Source organism: Xenopus laevis, chromosome 8L (assembly GCF_017654675.1).
Source record: "Xenopus laevis strain J_2021 chromosome 8L, Xenopus_laevis_v10.1, whole genome shotgun sequence".
In the NCBI taxonomy this organism is placed as follows: domain Eukaryota; kingdom Metazoa; phylum Chordata; class Amphibia; order Anura; family Pipidae; genus Xenopus; species Xenopus laevis.
This window is the reverse complement of record NC_054385.1, coordinates 87271562-87296873: the sequence shown is the minus strand read 5'-3', so window position 1 is coordinate 87296873 and position 25312 is coordinate 87271562. Positions and strand designations below refer to the sequence as shown.

Sequence of the window (25312 nt, the reverse complement as noted above, 5' to 3'; positions counted from 1 at the left end):
CTGCTCCCCTAGCCTCTTGAACTGTTGGTGGATTTCGGTTAAAAATTTTGCGTTTCAGCACTGAAATCCACCACATCTGCGTGTACCTGAGCAGAAACAATGCTTCCAGGTTCCGGCAGACCAGAAGCGGAAGCGCAGTGGATTCTCCGCCTGAGGAAAACCACAGGCGGAGATCTGCCATCGTCTGGGTCTGGCACTACCTGTACTCAGTTAAAACAAGGAGTCTGTATGTGCAAAGGCAGACAAGCAATTAAGCACAGCCAACAGGATCAAGAGTCAGACAGGGATACTATGAAAAAGTCATGTTCCGAGTATGTAAAACTATATGAGATCCAGAAGAGCAATTTCTACCTCACGCCAAATCATCTAATCTTCAATCATACGTGACCACGGAATGTTGTAGCTAAAGCACTTTTGCTGCTGCTTTTAACCTGCTGCTTTTAAAGATGTGGGACTTCCCTAAGAATGATGGTAACAGCTAATTATTTAGTTTTTTATAAAAAAGACAAAGCATCCTGATGTCCAGCCTGGGGAACATGGTAGATTTACAGAACAGAATAACACAAAGCTATCAAGCCGGTTTTACCTTTTCCGCACATCTGTTAAGCTCCTCCCCCAACGCTTCTTTTTCTTTAAGCATCATTTCATTTTTATTTAGTAAGCCAGAGATCTCATTCTTGAGGTCAGTGAATTCAGAGCATTTAGAGAGCTGTGGAAAGCAACAAAGGACAAAGGCGGTACTTAATATAAGAGAGAGTTTTACTTTACAATTAAACTAGAACAGGAACTGTTGTACAGCCCAGTCAGTATGCTGCATGTTCTTTCTGCTACATAGAAAACTGTACATGAGATAAGTCTGCAATGTATTTGTAAATGAGGAAACTGCAGTCCATTACCTGATTCAATAGCTATGTTTATAAAACACACACTTTATAGGGGTTATAGGCTTCACTAGACAGGAAACCCACAATGGTTCAACTTTTCACAGAAATACAGATCTCTTCATTCAGGAGTCTTAGCTCTCAAATAGCAAAGTATAATTGTACCTGGACCAATACCACCTGCAGGCTGGACCACTTTTGAGTCAACTGCACAATGGCCAGCGTATGTGGCCAAAATGATGCCACCACCACTTCTATGGGTCAGATATTGATATGGGCAGCTGGAAGATCACATTGAGGAGAGGAAGACATGGGGGCAGATTCCCTTAAGGGCGAAGTGGCTAACACTAGCGTCAATTCGCTAACGTTACCGCCCTGAGGAACTTCGCTGATTTCATAATGGGCACAGACGTCACTTCGCTAGCAAAGGAGATAGACGCAAGCATTGCTTCGCAATCTAAAGCCAAGCAATTGTCGCTCTGGCGAATGGACGTAACTTCGCAAAATCACTAAGATGCGGATTTTACTGAACGTTACCTCATTCACCAGACTTGCCTTCGCCACCTCAGACGAGGCAAAGTGCAATGGAGTGGATAGGACGTCCTATATTTTTAGTGAAAAAATTTTCTAAGTCCCAAAAAAACACTGCCGTCTTTTCCTTTTTTCAGAGTGATAGCCTGCAAAGGTCCGTAAAATTTGTTTTGGGTAACCGAGTTCCCCACTCCATTTTCTAACATATGGAACATAAACTTTACAGTGGGCTCATGTGTAGGGCATTATAACAACTCTATTTTATTTTTTTAAGGTTCTCTGGACTTGTGTAATGTAATGTATTTGCTACAACATATACGTGCATTCAACTTTATCATTTGATACATGATACAAGTGAAATTGTGGATTATTGCAATTTTAAAAGGTCAGCATAATGGATGAATGCATATTTACCAAGTTTAAATGATCTTCTAGGGAACTTGTGTTGCCACCTAGGCAGGGCAGCCATCAGGGGGGGACAGGGGGGAGAGTTGTAGGGGGCCCGAGGGTAAGGGGGGCCCGGCCACGCCACACTTACTTGATTGGCCGGGCCTCCCATCTTTCTGAGAGCTGTTGACTTCGGGAAGGCATGGACGTTTAAGGGGCCCTGGCCACCAATTTTCTCATAATGTGGGGTCCTAGCCCCCAATATTTTTTAATGGGGGGACCCTGGCCACAAATGTTTTTTATGGGGGACCCTGACCACCAATATCTTTTTTTTTTTTTTTTATTAACATGTTGGAACCCTAGCCACCAATATTTTTTTTGTTTTTTTACTGTGTGGTGGGGGGCGGACCTGTGGGGTGGAGAGGGCGGACCTGTAAGTGGGGCTTGCGGTGGGTGCAGCCCAGGGAATTTTGTTGTATGGGGCCCTGCGATTTCTGATGGCTGTCCTGCACCTAGGCACCACCCAGGGAGCCACTATCCATGTCAGAAAGTGAATACCTTTTCCTTTTCTAGTGGAGTCGCGATGCAAATGTGCAATGGGACATAAAATGCAGTTTTTCACAATTAAGGTAACAGCAGCTTACCTGCTTAGTTTCAATTTCCTGTTTCAGTAGTGTGTTCTCTTGTTCTAAAAACCGATTGTGACGTTTGAGGTTAGCCAGTTCTTTTTCTATATCTCCAACCTAGAAGAGGTTTTACAGTCAATTAATATTAATTAATTAAAATAAAATTTCTACATCACCAACCAGAAATCTAGTAGGATATGCAACGACAGTACTAAGACAAAGTAAGGGCAATTCATCATATTTATTGCACTTATATTACCTTACAACCACTTATTCCTAATGTGTTTTTTTTTTTTTTTCAATCAATCTTTTCAAGCACATGGTTTCTGACAAAAAGGACCCGGATTTGAATCTAATGTTAGCTGTTTGGGACCTTACAAAAAATTGCATTATACCACTGTGGGAAAAAAATAAAAACAACACATTATTAGGCTCTACGGTAGTCTTGATTTTTGGACACACTCTGATCCTAACCTGACCACAATTCCTTATATACCAAAACCTTATCCTCCCTCCTCTAATCTCACCAAAGAGGGAGATGCGGGCCAGCTCAAGTCTATGAATTAAATGTGGAAACTACATTTGAACAGGGCAGTTCCTGCCACTTCAACAAAACACACAATCTTTTTTTCTGTTGGTGGCTGAATCTATTTTGCAACTTCACAAAAAATACATTGAGAGGCTTGAGGTAATTAGAGCCTTTAAATATAGGGCACTAAGCCTCAAGCCCCCATGCAAACCAGTTCAGGTGTTTGTAGTCAAATAACAGCAAAATTATGGACACTTAAAACGTAACCTTTAATAAATATGGTTAAAATTACAAAACCAAAAAAGTATATATACAGGGCTGTGCCCTCAGTAACACAACACCACTACAAAGCGTGTAGACCCACTGCCTCTAAATAGTACAGGCAGTGCAGGACATTCGCCTTAAAAAACAAAGATTAAAAGGTGCATCAGGTGGTATGCGGTGGAGAGACAAAATGCCAGTTAGTAAGGCGATCCACATGGGTTTGAAGCAGCCTAGTAGCTAAGATTTTACCCTCCCTTTGATTTTCCCATCCCCCAGAAGACAATTCTGCCTATCTACGTTGGGAACGGTTGGGAGCTTCTCCCCCACCGTCCACCTATGCTGCAGCCTTACTAACTGGCATTTTGTCTCTCCACCGCATACCACCTGATGCACCTTTTAATCTTTGTTTTTTAAGGCGAATGTCCTGCACTGCCTGTACTATTTAGAGGCAGTGGGTCTACACGCTTTGTAGTGGTGTTGTGTTACTGAGGGCACAGCCCTGTATATATACTTTTTTGGTTTTGTAATTTTAACCATATTTATTAAAGGTTACGTTTTAAGTGTCCATAATTTTGCTGTTATTTGACTACAAACACCTGAACTGGTTTGCATGGGGGCTTGAGGCTTAGTGCCCTATATTTAAAGGCTCTAATTACCTCAAGCCTCTCAATGTATTTTTTGTGAAGTTGTAATTATTTTTCAAACCTGCGGGTGTATGTAGTACCCTCTGACTGATTTGGCTCATTCTCTTTGATTGAATCTATTTTGCAAAACATATATAAACTATGATAAGAGGAGCATTTGTTTGAATTATTGATATTTTGTCTCTGTTAACATAGTTTATTACATTCCCTTAACAAACAGTTCAAATAATTTAGGGGCAAGCCCCTCAAGGCCAAAGATTAGATTTAGGAGACTCTTGAGGCTATAAGCACCTATCCCATGTGAAAAAGCATAGGAAGTACCTGTTTAAAAGACCGTTCTATGCCTTTATTTTGGATTTTACATTGAATAGCTACTGAATATTCAAGTAGTACATTGTGTACAATTGGACACATTAACTCTACCTTTGCTCTGTAACTTTCCAGTTCATCGTTTATCAGACTCCTGTCTCTCTGCCATTCCTCCAAGCCCTTGGTAAGATCTTTCTTATCCTTCTGCTTCAGGAAAGCCACTAGCCTACGGTTTAGATCCTGAAGATCTGCTTGATTTTTTGCATTCTTTAAGCTCAGTTCTGCGTTTTCAGAATCAAGGTGCTGGTTTCTAGTTTTCACTTCAGACAGCTAGAAAAAAAAAAAAAAAAAAAATATAAAACAGATGAGTGTTGGCGCTGGAGGGTCGCAGGCTTGGTAAAAGTTTTCAAAGTGAACAGCACAAACCTTCTAATAACTTCTAAATATATCACTACTAGGTCACAGATATTTGCAGCATGTAATAGTTAGAACCAAGATCATTGAAACAGTTTGTGGATTCTCTCATAATACCGACCTGTTTAGACAGACTTTCTGCCACCTTCTGAAGTGCACTCTTCTCATTCTGCACAGTCTCTAGGTTCACCCTGTAGTATAGAATATATGCAGACATTACAATCAGATATGCAAGGTGCATTGATAGAGATCTTAACTGAAAGAATGAATGTGTAAAAGGTTAGAGGTACAGGTATGGGATCAGTTATCCAAAAACCGGTTATCCAGAAAGCTCCGAATTACAGGCCATCTCCAATAGATTCCATTTTATCCAGATAATCCACATTTTTCAAAATGATTTCCTTTTTCTCTGTAAAAATGAAACAGTGCCTTGTACTTGATCAAAACTAAATTATAATTAATACATATTGGATGCAAAACCCGCTTACTGGGTTTATATAATGTTTACATGGTTTTCTAGTATACTTAAGGTATGAAGATCCATATTATGGAAAGATCCGTTATCCAGAAACCCCAGGTCCCAAGCATTCTGGATAACAGGTCCCATACCTGTACCAGGGCTTTGTGGTGGTGGGAAAATACTCTGTGTGGGACCTTTACGGCTTGTTGTGCAGTGAACAATTTGCCTTATTATACAACTGCCCTATGGGGTCCAAAAAATAACTGAGCCAATGATTGCTGCAACTACTTCCCACTCACCAAAGACAGGGGCAGAGTAAAGAGCACAACACAATTACCACATTTCCTCGCATGCATCCTGGACATCCTTTATTTTCTGATTATTCAGTTCACCTTCATCTTCTAAAGTGCTTATTTCAGATTTTAATGCAACATTTTCTTCTTTAAGTTTTTTGTTCTCAGATCTTTAAGGGAAAAAAAAGCAAAAACAAAGTTAATGATAGGACTTGACAAAAGTGGAGTGCCTTTTACGTGGCTGGAAGCATAAGACCTTTGACTTATGCAATTCTCCATGGCAGCATTGTAGATGCTAAAATGCCCCATGTGCCACAGCCAAAATACAACATAACCATAGTCTTTAAATATGCCATAGCAGGAAGCATTTATTATTGGTTAATATTGTTTAATTAAATCATGCTGCTATGCTACTGGGCCAATGCTGCAAAGATAAAAATAAAATAACAGTCTTAGATTAAGAGAATGCAATTCTCACTGCAGACTGGAGCAAATATAAAAAATATAAATGTTTTTTCACTTTTCTAGTGTATATTATAATTTATAGCCACGTCCTGCCCTCCAGTAGGAAAGCCTGCATATATTCTATAAAATATGATTTATTCTGTGCAACATCCATTATACAGTACTCACCACAGTTCATACAGATAAGTTATGAACATACTCCAATTGTTATTACCAGGTCACCTTTAAATTAACTTTTAGTATGATGTAGAGTGTGATGTAGAGTGTGATATTCTAAGACAATTTGTAATTGGTTTTAATTTTTTATTGTTTGTGTTTTTTGAGTTATTTAGCTTATATATTCATCAACTCCAAAGTTTGCAGTTTCAGCAATCTGGTTGCCAGAGTTCGAATGACCCTAGCACACACATATTGATTTGAATAAGATACTAGAATATGAATAGGAGAGGGTCTGAATAGAATGATGAGTAATAAAAAGTACCAACAACTATAAATGTGTATGTAGCCTTACAGAGCATTTGTTTTAAGATGGTGTCAGTGACCCCCATTTCAAAGCTGCCATGGGTTAGAAGAAAAAGGCAAATGATTCAAAACCTATTAAAAATAAATAATGAAGACCAACTGAAAAGATGCTTAAAATGTAAAAGATTAACGTAAAGGTGAACCACCCCTTTTATGTCATTACTATCCTACATGATTTTTATATATTTGAAGTAATAAAAATTAACAATTTTTCATTGTTTGCATATAGCAATTATATATATATATCCAGCTAAATTACTACTATACATATTAAAAAACATAGGACTGTCACACGTTACAGAAAATACTACTTAAAAAATAAAATAACTTTACACCAATTCTATATGGAACAACAAACTTAACATAGACAAGCAGTTATTCTATAAAGGTAGACAAATACATGAAAACAAGGTATCTTAGTCCGTTTAGTAGTACTTAGAAGGCACCCAAGCCCAAGAAAGATAGGCAGCCATTGCACCAGGTTTTAGTTTGAATTAACATGTTAATTGTAATAGATGTATGTCACCGCTGTTAATGCATGAATTAGTTAGTTCTAGAAGCGTAGAAAGCAGTAGGGGAAGCTGACAGAATCTTGATCTGAGGAAGAAGCCAACAAAAACTATACATGGAGGATTTACCTCAGAAATTCAACTCTCTTCTGCATTTCACTGTGCTTGTCCAGCAGTTGGGATTCTAAAACGTTTGGTTCTCTTTGCATAGTCCTGTTTCGTGGGCTGAGGACTTCTATTCTTCCTTTTCCTACAAGATTCTCATCGCCATTCCCCTGATTATGTGGTCTTTTGGGACTCCCTATAGATTTTGTATCGTTTTCATCCTGTGTTTTGAGAGATTTCATATTTCTTTGAAAGCATTCATCAGTATTCTTGATGTGGGGTTCCACCCTATTAGTTTCAGAGGTAAAATCGGTTGTTTGAATTTCTTTGTTTACATACTGAAGTCTCATACACTGTTTTGCTTCCATGTCACGGACTGTCTCCTCTAGATCTGCAACGAGCACCATTAGTTTATGGTTTTCTTTCTTTGTCTCTTCGTACATGTTTTCTAGTTTCAGTGAAGCTTCTGCTATTTCCTCCATATTTTGAATCTCCTTTTGCAACCAAAGTACTTCAGAGGAAAGTTCGCTGTTGTTTTTCACAGCTTCCACATTTTTAAGCTCCATGTAATTTAATTTTTCTTGAAGCTGCAAATTTTCTTTCTTGGCAACTGCCAAGATCAGTTTTAGGCCTGGAATGGTGAGAGGCGTTTGTTCAAGGTCTGGAACAGTAAACTCCTCTGAACTTACTGCTTTTTTCATAAGTTCATTTTCTAAAGTCACTTGCTGCATGTTTTCTTGTAGCTGAAGCATCTGATTCTGAAGGTGACCATACTCGGCTTTAGCATTCTTATAGCTTTTTTCCATTTTAGCCAATGCCTCTGTTGTATTTTTAAGCTCTTTAATTTTGCTTTGAAGTCTCAGGTTGACATCTTCCAGGGTCTCCATATAATGACCATTATCATCCCCTTCAACAGTGCTGCTGTCCTCATTTTCTGTGACCCCTAAGAGCTGTTTTTTCTCTGTCTGAGGTCCATTTTGTGGTTCCAAAAACCTGTTCTTACCAGTCTTACACTGAAGTATGTCAAGCTTCTTACGTAGTCTAGAAAGCTCAGAAGCAAGCCTGACATTTTCTTTGACTGTTTGCTCATGCACATTCTGCAGATTTTTTAAAACAACCATGTCCTCTTCCATGCATGCACTGCTCTGGAGATGTGTTATATGATTTTTCAGCTCTGCATTCTCTTTCTTCATTAAATTATAATTTCCTTGAAGTATAGATAAAGAACTAATCTCATTTTGCAGTCCACTGATTGTGCTCTGAAGCCTAGATATTTCTACAAACATATCTTCTCTCTTTTGTTTTGCTTTCTCACTATGGTCTTTATATTGTTCCTCAGACTTTTTCAGTTTGGAACAAAGATGCTCTTTTTCCAAATTATGCTCCCTTTCCAGTTTTTCTATAGTTTCCTTTAGGAGTAGAGCATTTTTCTCAGCTTGGCACAACTGTTCATCCCGCTCAGTGAGCTCCTCTCGCAGATCACTTTCTAGTTGACTGATCTTAGCAGATAATTGAGATTCTTCCTTTTTTGAATTGGCCAACAGATTTTCCAACTCCTTCTGTACCTGTTGTTTTTCTGCAACTAAGTTATTCGTATACGCTTTATAAGTCTTCTCCATGTGTTCTCTCTCTTGTACAAGTGCAGAACAGGCTTCAAGTTTACCCTTTTCTATTCTCTCCTTCAGTCTTTCCTGTGCCTCTATATTGTCTTGAATAAGCTCTTCTTTTTCAAATTCCCACTGAGATTTTTCTTCTGTATGCTTTTCTGTGAGATCTTTTAGGTTATTTTGGTACTTGTCTTCAAGCTTTGCTAAAGCCTCCTCGTGGTTCTTCATTGCTGCTTCAAAATCCTTAGAAAACTCAAATTCCATATCTGATATTCTTTTGTTATACTCGGTTTCCATTTTTTCCCTAAATGTGGTCAACACAGAATATTACTTAAATCTTATTTTATCGCTGGGGAAATCTATGCAAAGGAATTCCAGATTACCTTTAAAAGGTAAGTATCATAAATAAATGAACTCTGAGAGAGAACAAGCAATTTGCAAAAAATAAATCATTATTGACTAAATTATAACAACGCCCAAATAAATTATACAAACACATGAAAAATATATTTGAAACGTGTTACAATGTAATTTTAGATTTTTATAACACTGATCACAGATTAAAGCATAGAGATAGTTACAAAGTTAACGTTTAGTGAGATTCGTCACCCTCCATATCTGTCAGCATTTTCAGAATTGCCCAACAGATCTCTACACAAAGCAAATTCTTTTCCACATTTTTTAAAAAAAAATTACAAACTCCAAACATTCTTTTTATAGGTAATTTTAAAGCACTTTAGCAATTGTTTCTATAAACTCTCAGTAGTCAAAATAGTTTTCCCTACATAATTCTGCACATAATAATTGATACATTCTATACAATGTTATATTTTGATTTCTGTTACCCAGTCTCAAATAAAAGTAATCGCTCCCTTCTATTATACTCTTCTTTCAAGAAGCCATAAGGGGTATTGGCCTAATAAATTTAATGGAATAGCAGCAATGGAGGCATATTTATATTCATATATAGGGGCAAATTTACTAAAGGGTGAAGTGACTAACGCTGGCGAAAATTCACCAGTGTGATGTCATTTCGGAACTTCGTCGATTTACTAACGGGTGCCGGCGTATATACGCTAGTGAAGGAGATAGACTCTAGCGCTACTTCGCACTCTAATGCCAGGTGAATTTTCGCTCTGGCGAATGGATGTAACTACGCAAATTTACTAAGATGCGGATTTTACTGAACGTTACCTCTTGCGCCAGACTTGCCTTTGCCAACTTAGACCAGGCAAAGTGCAATAGAGTAGATAGGGTGAGAGTGATAGGCTGAAAAAGATCGTAATTTTCTTTTGGGTTCCCTCCTTCACCCTACATTTCCTAACATATGGCACCTAAACTATACAGTGGGCACATGTGTAGGGCATTATAACAACTCTATATAATTTTATTAAGGTTCCTGCAACATATACGTCCATTGTACTTTAACTTCATGCCATATGCTAATTAGGCATCGCTAGCATAACTTGGAATTGCTTATCATATTATCACTAGTGCAACTTCGCAACCCTGGACACAATTTTGGATTTTCATGAATTAGCGTTGTCCAGGCCAATCTAGGCCTGCCGAAGTGTTGCGATGTCAGCGAAGCCGTCGCAATTTCGGAGGCAAGTAAATTTGCCCCATAGTGATCAATAAAAGAGTCAATATAACAGAGGTTGAACATTGAGTTTGTATATTTATTGGTGTTTAGTTGGCAACTTCTGACTGCTTATGCTGATAATGCTTATGAAATTAGAATATATACCTAACTATTACAAACAACTATATACATGCTGCTCACCTTTCTTTCTGGAGTTCGAGATGATGGGTTTCTAAAACTTTTGTCCTGTCTTCTTTTTCAGACTGCTGTCTTTCTGTTATACTTGCAATTTCTTCCTGGAAACTCTGCTCCAGCTGAATTTTCTGCTCTTCACACTTTTTTGTTAGTGCAGCCACTCTGGCCTCAGTCTCCTTTTCTACTTTCTGGGCAAACTCCTCTTTCTCCAAAAGCAAAGAGTGTTTCGCTTGAGCAAGCTGATTCTGTAAGACAGACTCCTGTTTTACTGTTAGATTTGCAATTTGCTCCTGGAAATACTGCTCAAGCTGCTTTTTCTCCTCTTCAGACATTCTTGTTAGTGCAACTACTTTGGTATTGGCCTCCTTTTCTACTTTCTGTGCAAACTCCTCTTTCTCTAAAAGCAAAGTCTGTTTAGCTTGAGTTAGCTGATTCTGTAAGTGAACCTCTTGTTTAACTGTTAGACTGTCAAGTTGCTCCTGGAAACTTTGCTCTAACTGTTTTTTCTCCTCTTCAAACTTTCCTGTCAGTGCAAGTAATTTGGTCTCCGTCTTCTTTTCGGCCTTCTCTGCTTTTTGTGCAAACTCTTCTTTCTCCTTTAAGAAAGTCTGTTTAGATTCTGTTAGCTGCTTCTGTAAGGCAGCCTCCTTTTCTTCCAGGAGACTCTTTTGCTCATGAAACAAGGCTTCTCTGTTGCTTATCTCCCTCTGGTGTTCACATTCTGTCTTATACTGTTCCTCCTTCAGTTTCAAAATGTCAGCTTCCAGTTCTGCATGCTGCATTTGTAGGAATTGTAACTGCACCTCTGCTTTTTGAATCTCTTCTTCGAACTGCTCCTTGAGAATAGCTTTCTCTTTCTCAAATAAAGATTTCATTTCTTTCAGTTGTTCTTCACAATGAGTTGTCTGCAATGAACAAAATGAAGACATCAGTATGAAGCTTTAAACCCAGTTGTTACAAAAAAACAACATACTGTTCTACTGTAGGAGTAGAATTTAAAGGGATTCTATCATGATTTTTATGGTGTAGTTTTTATTTCTAAATTACACTGGTTCACTGCAAATAATTCACTCTACAATATAAAATTTCATTCCTGAACCAGCAAGTGTATTTTGTTTTTAGTTGTAATATTGGTGTGTAGTCAGCCATCTCAGGTCATTTTGCCTGGTCATGTGCTTTCAGAAATTTTGTTGACGGTTTCATCCACTTTGGGTTAAAAAAAACCTCTTTGAGCTGCCATTTTGCAGTTAAGAGTCTCCGGTTTTAATGGTATGTAAGTATGTGTAGGATAGCAAATGACAAAATCTTACAAACCAATAAACAGATATATAATCTTCATGACATTATTTAACACATCCTTACTTTGCATTGAAGTTCATTTGTCAGAATTTCCACTTCCCGGTTATGCTGCTCTCTCATCTGTTCAATGGCCATCTCTGCCTCTATGCTCATGTTTAACGGGGGACAATCTTCTGGCCCAATACCTAAAACAAGCAAAGCAAGTAAATATTAAAGCACAGGTTCCTCATTAAATAGTATTGCTGAATAAAATACTATGGACAAATAAGTAAAGGTTAATTTTTTCAGCAGAGGTGCTTTGTACAGGGATTCAATCTACACATTCACAATCTTCATTTCTAAATACATAATGTAATAAAAGGAACTACATTTGCTCCAGAGCAGTAACCCATATAAACCAATAAGATGTTTGCTTTTAAACAGGTGACCAATAAATGTTTCCTGCTGATTGGTTGCTATGGGTAACTGCTCCTATGCAAACAGTGTATTTTAGTACAAAACCCTTAAGTTTCTATGCTTGTAAAAATGTGCATGGTGTGTTTTTCATGGTGTAAGGGTATAAAGTGTCATGCTATAAGCATTTGTCGAAACTACAGGTAGTGACAGTAGGAGGCAAGCTGTCATTCTGATAAGTAGTGGGTATGTCGGCTTCCACAGGGAAGGAAATGCAAGTGCATGTGTGGAAATGATACTTAGAGCAAATTACCCAACTCTAAAAGAGATGAAAAAGTCAACATAAAGTGGGTAAGACTTGTTTGCACTTATAGCTATACAGATAGCTAAGCAGTTCCTTTTATTTACCCTGATCAGTTTCAGTAGCATTTTTATTGTCCATTTCATCAAACAAGGAATTTTTAAGTGATCTCCTGGATCCTCTAAGACCTTGTGTGCGGTAGTCTTCAAGTTCCAGCTGAAGTTCATCAATGCGGTCCTGCAGCTCCTGGCCCAAAGCAAAAGAAGAAAATCGTTACTTCCAGGCAGACAACATGGAGTAAAGTTTAAAGCATCCATGAAGCTGCTGATCTGTAGTGCCATTTCTTTTCAATAACTTACCCTTCGTTGGAGCTCATACTCATTTCTCATTTGTGCTAACCTCTCCTCTTGACTAAGGAACTCCATACATGTGGGATCCATGTCACCAAACTAAAATATGAAACACAAAAGCAACCATCCATTGTCATTCTGAAAACTTGACAGCAAACATGGAAAGATACAGGGAAACAGAGGACAACAGAAGATTATGGGAACTGCAAGTCCTGGAATAAGAGTGTTGGAGATATTGGAAACATTTGATTGTCCATATGGAAGTCCTCTTTCCTATGGAGGAGTCCGAGTCCAGGCTCATGAATAGGACAACAAGTAGTAGGTGCATCGGTGATATGAATTTTGGTTTGATACGGATTTTTCACTTGCATTAATGAACATTCTTGGCAAGGAATAAAGCAGACCTCTTGGCTTCACTAACCTTTTCCCGCATGATATTATCCAGGCTTCTCTGCAGTTTGCATGCCAGGGTTTCATATTCAACCAGCTTTTCAGAGGTTTGCAACAATTCAGTCTCCAAACGACAGTTTTCCTGAAACGAAGATAAATTCTCAATGAAAATAAACCACAACAATAAGGAGGTTATCTATTAAAGGACAGGTTTTAGAGGTTTGTGAGGTTTTACATACTTCAAATGAAATCACAACTTGAATATTTTCTGATTTAAGAAAAAACTTGAATGGAAAAAACTCAAATCAGTGAATTCAGGGTGAAGAACCTCTAATCGAGTTTTGAGCGAAACCCACAGAAAAAACCCAAACATCATGAAGGCTACAAACATCTTTAAATAGTTGAAGGGACCTCTGCCATTCATTTATACATGTTTTCTGCCATTCATTTAACGTGTTTTAGCTGGAGTATTTTTGGATTCAAGCTATTTCCAGGTTCGAGTTTTTTTTTTAAATAACCCCTTTTTTAACCCAAAAGTTTGATATTTGACTGAAAACTACCCTTGAAAATCCAGTGGACGCAACTGATATATTGTAGTTTGTGCCTAACCTGTCTGATTTCATCAGAGTACAGTACTTAGTGTTTTGTTGATGTGATTTATCAAGATAAAACAGTGGCAACAACGCACCATGCTTGCTATTAGATTTAAAGAATTCTTAAGGCTCAACCCTTGCATTGCAAAGAAATAGCATGGTTTTACCTTTAAGCACAAATTGAGTCTGTCTCTGAGATAGTTCTCTTCTGCCTTTGCCTTATCAAGTTCTTGTTCCAGTTCAAGACGCTGTTTTGTGGTCTGCTGTAAAATTTGGTCTCTCTCATTCCGCAGTTCATTTTTTAAGGTTGCTGTTTTTTCCTTGTATTCCTCATCCAGTTTCCTTTAGCGGGTAAACAAAAACATCCAATCAACAATCTGTGATGCAAAACAGTCAGCGGATGATAACGTACAAATTGTTTCACTTTCCAAACAAGGTCAATAAAAGATACCCAATAAATGATATGTGTAAAGTAGGTGAGGAGGGTGAAATTTTAGTTTTGGGACGTTATCAATAGATGGCTTTCCATGGGAGATCTTTTGATTGTATATACAATTTAATTTTTTTTTATGGCAGCTAAGGCTCCCTAAGCCTTTATTATTCTCCATCTATGGCATAAAGTGGTTTACGGATATTTAAAGGGATTATCCATTTATTAAATATTAAGCATTCATTTATCTTGAAGTTTAATTTTCTGGTTTCATAACTGCAGTATAAGCTATATAAGGGTTTTTCTAAAAACAATCTTAGCCTGTGTCCTTTTGCCCATGATCAAAAACTCCAGGGTATAATTCTATTATTAAAACTTAAATAATTAGCTGTTTATTGGGTTTGAATTATTGTCACCTGGATCACAAATCTATATCCTCCAAAATTTCAAGTATAATAAAAATAAATAAAAAATATCTGTCTTCAGTGTCTACTGAACACTAAATTATAAGCTGTTCTTAGCTGAAATCATTTTAATTATTAGCACAAGTCTGAATGTAAAATTGCACACATGGCTTGTGAAGATTAAAACAGTTATATAGAGTATTTCTGGGTGGTTTTATCATGCTTGGGAAAATAATTTAACTCATCAGTTATGGTTTCCTGCTATGTTATGGCACAATCATACCTCTTCGGTCCTCTCGGATCAGGTGAAACACAGCACATATAAAATCCTGTCTGGCAATCTCAGACTAGAGAGTACCTTAAAATTCAGCTTTTTTTCCCCATTGTGTTAGCTCTTTGGTTTTTTTTCTTCAAAAACAAAAGCATTTATGCAGATGAATGAACAGTGGCCTGCTGGCAAGTGCAAACCATACCTAAGATTGTATTCATTTTGCCGTTCAATTTCTGCATGATGATCATCCACTTCTGAAGCCATCTGGCTTTTCAATTTTTCATTTTTCTCCAGATCAGAGCGGAGCTTTTCTTTCTCTCTGGCAGCTTGATCAGCTCGTTCCCTGGGAATAAAAGACAATAAGGTAAAAAAAAATTAGAAATGGTTTCTTTTGAATAGCACTGTACAGATTCCCTAAAATGATTCTACCAGTTATTAGGAAAGTATATGTAGTGTTAGCATTTTTTAAAAAATTTTCTTTAAATGTACACTTAAAGGTTTATTATATAAATACTGATTTACTTAAATGTTTGAACTAGAAATTAACCATGAATAATCAACAGTAGTTACTCTATCTGGTTACTGTGGGCTTAACATGATAAACACTTACTCAATATTAACCATTCCCAATTTAGTGCATAAGCGCCAAATGTTAACTGTGAAACTTAAAAAGAATTTTGTGATGCAGAATTCTAGCTTAGCCTTTATAGCAATTCCATATGTGCTGGGGGTTTCTGGTAACTAAAATCATTAGAGGGCATTAAATCACCACATGGCAGTAGTCAGTCATTTAATCCTTATTAAGATAGCGTTGGCTGATGCACCTTAATAAAGAGAATGGAATGCAAACTTACAATAAGTGCCTGATCTCTGAACGGAAGCTGACCAGCGCAGCCTGATACACCTCATTTTTGGTCATCAAAAGCTCATTTTCCAGGATCATTGTAAGATCCACCAGGTTAATTTTACCTTCTAGATTGAAATCCAGGGCCTGAAAAACACAGAATCTATTCTAATTATTATTTATACAGAAACAATAACATGTGACTAAAATCAAATCAACTGGGTTTCACAAAGTGAAAACTTGTCAGATGCAGAACCTTAAGTATTGCTTGGCTGTTTTCTATTCCTTCTTCCTGCCAAAGATCTATGACGTCTTCCACTGAACCGTAGCCTGTTCCATCATCAAGCTTAGATAGTAAGCGGAAGCCAACAGCCCCTACCATGGACGATGGAGTTATTGTTCGTCTTCCACACTCATCATAAGACTTAAAATTGAAAAATGGGACAGAATCTCTGGTCAGATATTATTACAACCAGTTCATAAGTATATCAAATGTTTTTTTCTGCTTTAAAAGAAAATTATAACTCTGCAGCAGTTATAAAATGCATTTTTGCATACTGTTTGTTTTACTTGAGAGGGCTACCTTATTAGCATACATATTTCTTCCAGGTGCTTTCCCATCTGGACATGCTCAGAGCAGCACACAAAATTTATGTACAAATGCAAACAAGAAAGAACCCAGAATAAAGAATGGAGCTGGAGAGGCTAAGTGGTGAATGCAGTTTAATCTTTATCAGGTTAATACCCTGCTGTCTTCTAAAAGGCTGCCAGATACAGTCTCCTATACTGCAGCAGTGTGAGAAGGAAATTTGCTTCTCAAAAAAAGCTGCATCCTCAAAAGAATGCACAAATGCATTTCCATGTGTAATAAGATGTGTGAAAATTATTTTAATAGGATTATGAATGTTCAACTTGTATTGTTTTTTTTTCACAGGATAACAGCTTGTATTTAAGCTATAGATTGCAAATGAAAATGAAACTCAACATTTCAGATGCCACCTCCCGAAAAAAGTATAGCTAATCTAACATTTTGGTTTACATGCAAACAATGTGATTAATCAGTTACCGGCATAGAGAGGTGCCTCTTTAGGTGTCGGTAGGGAGTTGAGGATGATGGTGTTAAAGGTTTGCTATTTTTACAGACTTCATAGAAAAAATCCTGGAGGCTCATTGTTTCTTCTTGATCTAGATTCTGAATCATATCTTCCAGGGTCTGTAACACAGTAAACAGGAGATGTGAAAACCTGAATGCAGCCTACAAACAAAACACTTGGTTGGTGTGTGGAAAAAACAAAATACATTTTCTAAATCCTTTTTCAGCCCAAATGTACATTTTATAAGATGAACATTTCATGTGATATCCAGTTATAGTAAAGTTGCCTTTTAAAAAAAGCTGATGTGCAAATGCCAAAGGCCAGCAGTGCGTATAACTGACACAATCTTCCTCAACAACTAAAGTGGTGCTTCAAAATTTACTATATAACATAAGCCTAAGCAATAAAGAAGCAGAGGTAAAGGTTTAAGGATGCAATATTTTAACAGAAAGGATTACTACATTATTTTAAATAGGGTTAAAATATTAGACTATAAAGAAAAGAAAAAAAATCGGTGTTTCTAATCCATCTATTCACATAGATTTTGTGCACTATCTTGCACAGCTCTTTGATAAGTTTAGCATCTCTTTTAACCACAGGCAGTCAGAGGCCAGTGTGACCTGGGAGCAGAAAAGGAAGCTGTACTTTCAAAAGGCTATTTATGAAGGAACAAAAAAGAAGAACTGCTTTAGTTGCAGTGGTGGAAGAGCAAGAAAGCTTTCGTAATTAAGCAAAGCTTATAAAAAACGTATTATTTACCCAATGTAAAAATAGCTTTAAAAAAAAAAAGTAAACGGTAAAAAACAAAGTAATGCATGACTCTCCAGCATTTATTTTTTATGCAACAACTCAGGGCTTACCAAGGTAGTCAGGTGTTGACGTTTAGCATTAATGGATCATTGACTAAATATATAACCTAAACCTGTGCTGTCCAACTATTTCAGAATAGTGGCTGTTAATAGTCTACATGTTCGAAACATAGATCGTAATAAAATTATGTCATAGAAAGAAGTATTTTTTTCAACCTGCAACATTTAATAGCAATATATGCATTTCTTCTTCCATTAGGACAGAATGTTAGTACAATCTGGCACATACCATACAGTCAATAAACAATGAAGTTTGCTCTGTATAAATGTTAAACGCCTAATCAGTAGCTGGTACTGCAGAAGCAAGCCTACTTTACGGGCAGTAGCACACTAGACATTTAGTTGCCCGCATGAAACTGCACTTATGATAATTAGATGACTAAATGCCTCGAAAATACCTTCCCACTGAATAGCACTGTACTTCATTGTATTTTGGGCAAAGAAGAATATATGCTAAGGGTATTATGGATTCTGTTCTGATTAGTGATTTGAGTTTGATCTATTCACCTCTTCGTCCAAGTTCTTCAAACCATACTGTTCACATATTGAGATGAGCTTTTTCCCGTTTAAGTGATCGTTTCGCGTGATGCCAAGGTCGTCGCAGACCAACTGCAACTTCTGTTCCAACCATTCTTGATCTGTAGTGCACACATTCTGAGAAGCACTGAGGTCATCAGGGTTCCAAAATCTTAACTGGCCTAAAATTTTAAACACACACACACAACTGAAGCAAACTTGAATAAGTCTTTGGCTAGAAGAGAGTAAGTGCAGCAAAGTTACAAAGCCAAACACAAATTCACTGGGCAGTTTTCTATATTTTATTGTATATTGAAATTATTGTATATTAAAAAAGTACCAACCCAACCAAGAAAACCATTTATATGCCTTGTGCTCATGCAGATCTATCCCATTGCTCTTATTTATTATCCGCATACTAGGCCTAAATTTGACCAGGGCTCAGCACCTGGATTTTTGTTATTACTTTACTTTAATTATTGCTTTACTTGAATAAAAGCTGCTGCTTTCTATACTTAACTTCACTAACCACCTTATTTATTAAAACATATGAAATCTTATACAAGCAATCAAGTCTGAATGGAGCAACTGCCCTTATATCTAAGCAACAATAAACAATACAGAGTCCGTGTATTTCAAAAATTAATCAATTAAACAATTGTGTTACAAACTAACCTACGCAGTATAGTAAGTGAACTGTGTCTGCATTGTGCAGGTTTCTTTGGGCACCGCAGACTGTTCTTTATATGTATCCACTTTATTGTATTAGTATTTATTTATGAATGCTGCAAAATAGTGATATAGTTCCCAAAGAAACATGTATTTCATTTTGTTCGAGTACAGAAAAAATGTCTTTATTGAGAACTAACATACATAATTTGTTCTATTATTTATTCAAATTATTCAATTTGCAAATTGTAAAAATAAATAATGAGCAATCCCATATACAGTATTTCCTTCTTTCAACTGCTGGTTTCTAGTTTGGCATATATATTCATAGAATTTTTTCTTATTTTACCTTCGGCTTCATATTCGTCTCCCTCTTCACTTTTCCACATCTAAAACAAAATTAAACATACTGGATATCAATTGGAAATTTTAAAAAAGAACAATGTATGTTAATTCATTGATTTAAAAACCCAGCTGATCAGACCTTCACCATCTCACGCTCAGATGCAAAAGGCAGTAAGGAATATCCATTGCCAGCTATTATCAAGGTCTTTATTATTCATCTCAGCTGCTAGTGCCTGGGCTAAGCCACCCAGCTCCATTTACTTCTATTTTATTACTATAATGGGGCCTGTTCTTTACAGAGAAGAGGATGAAAATAGCTCAAAGGTCAAAGCTGTTCCAAAATGGCTGCCAATGTGTATCAAGAGCACAAAAGGTGACTATGATTGTTCCTATAGCGCAAGTACCTTAGTGTTGTACTGAGCTATTGTCACACAGATTTGCACTATACTGCAGCTGGATTGGGGTCACACTTATTACAGGGTCTCAGTTTAAAAATGAAAGATTTCAGGGCCTGCATTGTGTTCACTCACACATGCTCTGCAGGGCTTAAAAACAGATGGCCAGAGGTCTTCCTTTTCTGACCAGGACCAACCAAAGCATCTGCAATCCGTGCTGATTACTCACTGCAGCCATTTTTTGTAACAACCCTCTTGCACTGTGACATCTGCTCCAGAAGATAGACCTTTGTTATGCTGCAGAACATAGGACTAATTTAAGAGGTTACTGAGGCGTGTAACAATTATACTACAGGCTGGGGTCTTTAAAATGCCATGCCTCTCACCTCAAATGGGAACTCCCTACAGAATGAAATGTGGCAAGCAGCGATATCCTCAGATACCCAGTGATATTTATGAAAGTGTTATTATTGCACATATTTCCCAATATATATTACTCTCCATTGTCTCTGCCATTGCTTCTCACTACCATTGCTCTCCTTTCTCCCCCTGCACACTGTAGCATTAGTGAGAAATAGGCACAGAAAGCAGGGGACCATAGAAAATATTGTGGTGCAGCTTTTGTGTACAAAAGCTTTGTTTGCAAAACTTTTATCTTTCTGTACATATGTCTTCACTTTATCACCCTATATGCTGCTAACCGGCTAGCTCATTGTGAAGCAGTCAACTTCAGACCCTATCTGGGTGATTGCATGCAGCAAGATTCACAGACATTCAAGAAGCACAATAATATATCTACCTTCACTTCTGCTATCCAGAAATCCAAGTAAGCTGCCAGCATTTAGCCCAGAGGCTTTAACTGAACTAAGTGGCCCTTCTTAAAGATATGATGGCCTGGTGCAGGCCTGTTTTAAAGTGATTTTAGAACTTATACAATATATTAGTCTTCAGTTGTGTTCATAAATGCAATGGTATGAAGACATTTTAATAAGCATAAAGGTATTTAAAAACAAAAATGACAAGCAAAAACTCTCATATATATAACAGCTGGCATTGACATGAATACCCCAAACTCCCACACTAGTAGTACCACTTCCTTGGGACTTTAGGTGTATTGAGTTAATGCCGTATGTTACCTGATCAATTGGACTAAAGAATGGTTCTGCCATTTCTAGGAGGTGTTGGATTCAATAGGCACTGCACTTGAAAAGAAAGCCTGCCATTTGCAAAACCAATTATTTTCTGTTGGCTAACTACCAATCTTTGAAAGGCAGTAACTGAATTGTGCTAACGGTTTTGAAAAGTACGGATGTCAGAACAGTAAAATGGAATAAACATTGAATGAACCTTTTGCTACAAATGAAAGAAACCTTGCTTTCCAATGGAGAAAGTAGAGACAATTTGTAAAGGGATTCTGTCGTGATTTTTATGGTGTAGTTTTTCATCCCTAAACTGCAAGTAATTCATTATAACATTTAAAATGTTATTCTTGAACCAAGAAGTGTATTTTTTAGCTGTAATATTTGTGTGTATTTTGTGTTGGCAGCCATCTCAAGTTATTGTGCCTGGAGCTATTGTTTCCTCTGTAACTGAAGGGACATGGATTTTTACTGTTGAGTGCTATTTTCATATCTACCCTAGGTAGGGCATAGGAGCATTTTAGCAATGCAGGTATCAGGGAGCTTTTTATCTTCCCATTGTTCTGATAATGGGCTGCTGTGGGGAAGGGTGGGGGTGAGATCACTCTAACTTGAAGTGCTGCAGTAAAGAGTGACTGAAGTTTATCAGAGCACAAGTCATGTGGCTGAGGACACCTGGGAAACAACGAACGTTTATAGTCCCACGTCTATTTAAAAAAAAAAAAAATCTGTTTGCTCTTTTGAAAAACAGATCTCAATGCAGGATTTTACTGGAGGAGCGTTATTACCTAATGCATTTTCATACTTCCCAACATTTTTGAAATAGAAAGAGGGACAAAAAGATTTGCTGCGCAGTGACCATTTTTCTGGCCACACCCCCTAATTACCATGCCAGTTTCACAAAAGGTGGCAGGTTATAAAAGTTTGAACACATTTCTGTGGTTTTTATGTGTTATTACAGTTTTGTAATGAAGGTGAATTGCCCTTTAAGCTGCAAATCACAATTTCCCCAAGAGTTTCCTCTCCTGCTTATCTTGAATTGTTACAATTGCTTCTTTGCTTATCTTAAATTGTTATAAAATTTTATAAGTATCTTTCTGGGCTCTCTGACAAAAGCCAATTAAGTTAGAAATGTTGTATCTTTTCTGGTCGTTCAGTGCAGGAAATCAAAGAGAAAGTCAGGACATTTCAGTAACAAACCTGGGGCTACAGGTTGAGCTGTCAAAATCAGGACTGTCCCGCGAAAAATGAGACAGTTGGGATGTAATGTATACATTTTGTAAAAAGACATGTTTTTCCTGGAGAGTGTAACATTGTGTCCAACAAATGAGTACACATGCACAGTACAGAAAATTCTGAAGAAGTACTGTACTATGCATGCAACCATCAATAGCAGTGCAGGGTATTTACAGGAAGAAAAAAAAAATGGCATCTTCAGGCTGAAGAAAGGGATAACAGGGCCAAAGTACCAAGTTAGCAAGTTGAGTCACTAGGGGATGCTTAAATTGGCACAACACAGTATAGTTGGGTATAATTTTCCTTATAATATCAACCTCTCGAATTTCTGTGAGTATATGGGAGGTATTGGCCCTCGTTTCAAGCAGGTAATAGATCTATGTAGAAGTTTATAATTTTGTTCAGCAGCTCATTAGTTTGCAACTTAAACTGCTACCAGGTTGCAAGTATCATTAATTCTAACAGCTAAGCAGATGGTTGCACAGACTGAAGATACACTGGAGAGAGAGAACCTGTACAGAAGGATAAATAATCAAATAATAATAGAAAATTATTTTTAAGTGAAGAAATTTCATTAATTCATTAGCTGACCAGTGCATACAGATGGTATAGTAATTCCCTGCTTGCAAGCAGTAGCTTGACCCAGAATTTTAAGGAAGCTTAGTGATGGGAACAAGAGCCCCTCAAAAGAATGAATAGGGGTGGGGGGGATATCTTGGATGAAGTAATAAACAGACCTAGAGAAAGTTATTTTCCAGGTACAGGCAAATGTAGCATGACACAAAGGTGGTTGAGGGTTACATTATCTCCAAGATGCAGGAGAGCTTTGAATACGCTATTTACAGGACATTACTTTGAATACAAAGAAAAGTTCATTAAAATGTTAACACACACTGTTTAAGAATATTGGAAATAACTATGAGCTGCTCACAAGGCAAACATTATTAAATCTCATTTATGAGCAACTGAAAAGATCCCTTTAATCTGACCTTTGTGTAGCCTTGAGCCTCGGCAGCCAAAGACATATTTAACCTTGTATGGCAACATTAGCACATTTTAAATAGTTTAAAAAAAAAATTATATTGGACAAAGCCAACATAATCATCATTATGCCCTCTAAATGCTTATAGTCCTAATAAGAACCTGTCTGCTTAATCTAACAATGTAATTATTGAAGATGAAAATGTCTTAGAGATTACAAGAAGAGTGCACAGAATAAAAGCAGGCTTCCCTTTTGTTTTAGATTTTAGCAGGCATTGTGCAACCTTTTGCATCAGATGATACAGTCATGAAATGGTGTGCAGGTTAGTCAACTGTATGTGGGCTCAACCTCTGACTTAATGTTAGCACATGGGGGGGGCACAAGTATGCACTTATACGCCCTTCAATAGTGTAAATTTGGCGGGGCAAAATTTTGCATGCACACTAGTACTTACCAAGTGGTCAAAGTATGTGTTCGGTATGAGTTGCTCTTGCACCCAACTTACAGTACAAAACACAACAGGCACACTGGCACCAAAATAGACATATACTTTATCTATTCCATTCTTTATTAGCCCCTAGCTAGACTAAGTGAGCCTTTGTATGTTATGAATACTGGTGTGAGAATCCTCATGTGATCCTGGAACAGTAAATTATGGGTTTCACCATTTATTACTAAAGAGGAATTCTTTAAAATGTACACACCCATGGGCTTATATTTAAACCAGATACAGTCAGCTGATATGGTGGAAACATTTGGACAGATGACCATACACAGACACAATAATCTATATACTCCAATGAAAGCTTATATAAAGATTACTTTATAGGTTATAGGCACAAATGAATATTGTAATAAATGGGCACCTGATGATATTAGAACCTGAAACTGTAAACTATTCTGGGACAGGCACTGATATAAATTATGTGTATTATCATGTGATTATAATATCTTAGTAAAGTGAGGCATAAATGTGTTAGTTCTGCATAAAGGAAAACAATAGTAATAATAATTGCGGGTAACTTGATAAGTTAAACTTGTTGTGCTGACAGGCAGCTCTTTAATGCATTATACTTCCATATATGTTATCATTTCTATACACATTTGTAACTCTAGGATCCTTTGTGGTTTTCATCCATTTCAGATGTCGTAGATTTCAATACCATACTTCGGTGCTATCGACTGCCCACTCCTGCCCTCTCTGGTATTCACTTTTCACCACTAGTGACAGGTTGTTTTTACATCTAAATATGTTCTGTTTTTTAAACTGCTATCATTTACATACTATCTTGATTTACAGCATGCTGTGATTGCCGACATTGTTTTGTTTATACACGGAAACTTGTTAAAGCCACCAGAGGAGACATAAGTAGATGGGTACAACAGCAACAATATTACAAAAAAAAAGTAACGGAACACCAACCTAAAGGGGTTGTTTATCTTCCAACACTTTTTTAAGTTGCTTTCAGATAGTCCACCAGAAATATTTTTTTCAATTTCTTTCTATTTGTGACCATTTTTTTTTAAGTGAAGTATAAAGTTAAATTTTTCAACTTGTTATATCTTTCTAAACAGCTTTAGGACGGACACTGACTAATTTTTCACCAATGCCGCTGAGAAATGTATCAAATAAAAAAAAGTTCAGGAGAAGGGTTAGGAGCCAAATTCTGTGTCATTTTTTTTCTGAAGCTCAGTCATGCAGATCCAGTGAGAAGAATATGGTTTATTATAAAGAAGAATAATACACACACATAACCTAACAAGTTTTGTTGTCATGTGTCTCTGTTTATAATATATATGTCGCGGGTTTTTGGGGGGATTTAAATCTGTATGTTTGTACACAACACTTTTTATCGTCTCAAGCTAACACACACACACACACACACACACACACACACACACACACACACACACACACACACACACAGGTTAAGTGTGCCTGTGTGCAAAATGCAAACAATAAGATAACTGTCCCAAATAAGGCATGCACTCACATTTCTTATCCAAGGTGAAAAAACTGCTAACGTTTCGGCTAGCCCACTAGCCTTTCTCAAAGGCTTTGAGGAAGGCTAGAGGGCTAGCTGAAACATTAGCAGTTTTTTCACCTTGGCTAAGACCTGTGAGTGCATGCCTTATTTGGGACAGTTATCTTATTGTTTGCATTTTGCACACAGGCACACTTAACCTTTATACGTGCTGTGCCGGCTTCAAGTTACAGAGACACATGACAACAAAACTTGGGTTAGGTTATGTGTGTGTATTATTCTTCTTTATAATAAACCATATTCTTCTCACTGGATCTGCATGACTGAGCTTCAGAAAAAAAATGACACAGAATTTGGCTCCTAACCCTTCTCCTTCACAAAACCTATATTGTTTAGTTAACAAAGTTCAGCTTGAACTTTATTTAGAAGCCTTCTACTCGAACATTCTTCTACTCTTTACAAAAGGCAAACATAGATATTAGAT

At 37.2% G+C, this 25312-nt stretch overlaps 1 protein-coding gene across 7 annotated transcripts in view; it reads right to left on the bottom strand.

Moving 5' to 3' along the window:
* Positions 1-25312, bottom strand: part of nin.L (ninein L homeolog) — a 73116-nt gene that overhangs the window by 21680 nt on the left and 26124 nt on the right. For 4 of the 7 annotated variants that reach the window (XM_041573056.1, XM_041573055.1, XM_041573058.1 and 1 more), the window contains exons 5-22: positions 19096-19135; positions 18069-18259; positions 16665-16811; positions 15855-16022; positions 15609-15745; positions 14957-15097; positions 13817-13991; positions 13088-13198; positions 12676-12765; positions 12424-12562; positions 11686-11807; positions 10330-11228; positions 6964-8850; positions 5383-5508; positions 4707-4776; positions 4286-4501; positions 2444-2542; positions 587-709 (exon numbers count right to left, since the gene is read on the bottom strand). In XM_041573056.1, coding sequence (XP_041428990.1) covers positions 587-709; positions 2444-2542; positions 4286-4501; positions 4707-4776; positions 5383-5508; positions 6964-8850; positions 10330-11228; positions 11686-11807; positions 12424-12562; positions 12676-12765; positions 13088-13198; positions 13817-13991; positions 14957-15097; positions 15609-15745; positions 15855-16022; positions 16665-16811; positions 18069-18259; positions 19096-19135 — 4881 coding nt within the window. Of the gene's footprint in view, positions 1-586; positions 710-2443; positions 2543-4285; positions 4502-4706; positions 4777-5382; positions 5509-6963; positions 8851-10329; positions 11229-11685; positions 11808-12423; positions 12563-12675; positions 12766-13087; positions 13199-13816; positions 13992-14956; positions 15098-15608; positions 15746-15854; positions 16023-16664; positions 16812-18068; positions 18260-19095; positions 19136-20622; positions 20724-25312 lie in introns of those variants that run through there. The other 3 variants (XM_041573059.1, XM_018230551.2, XM_041573057.1) reach the window with 2 other exon arrangements.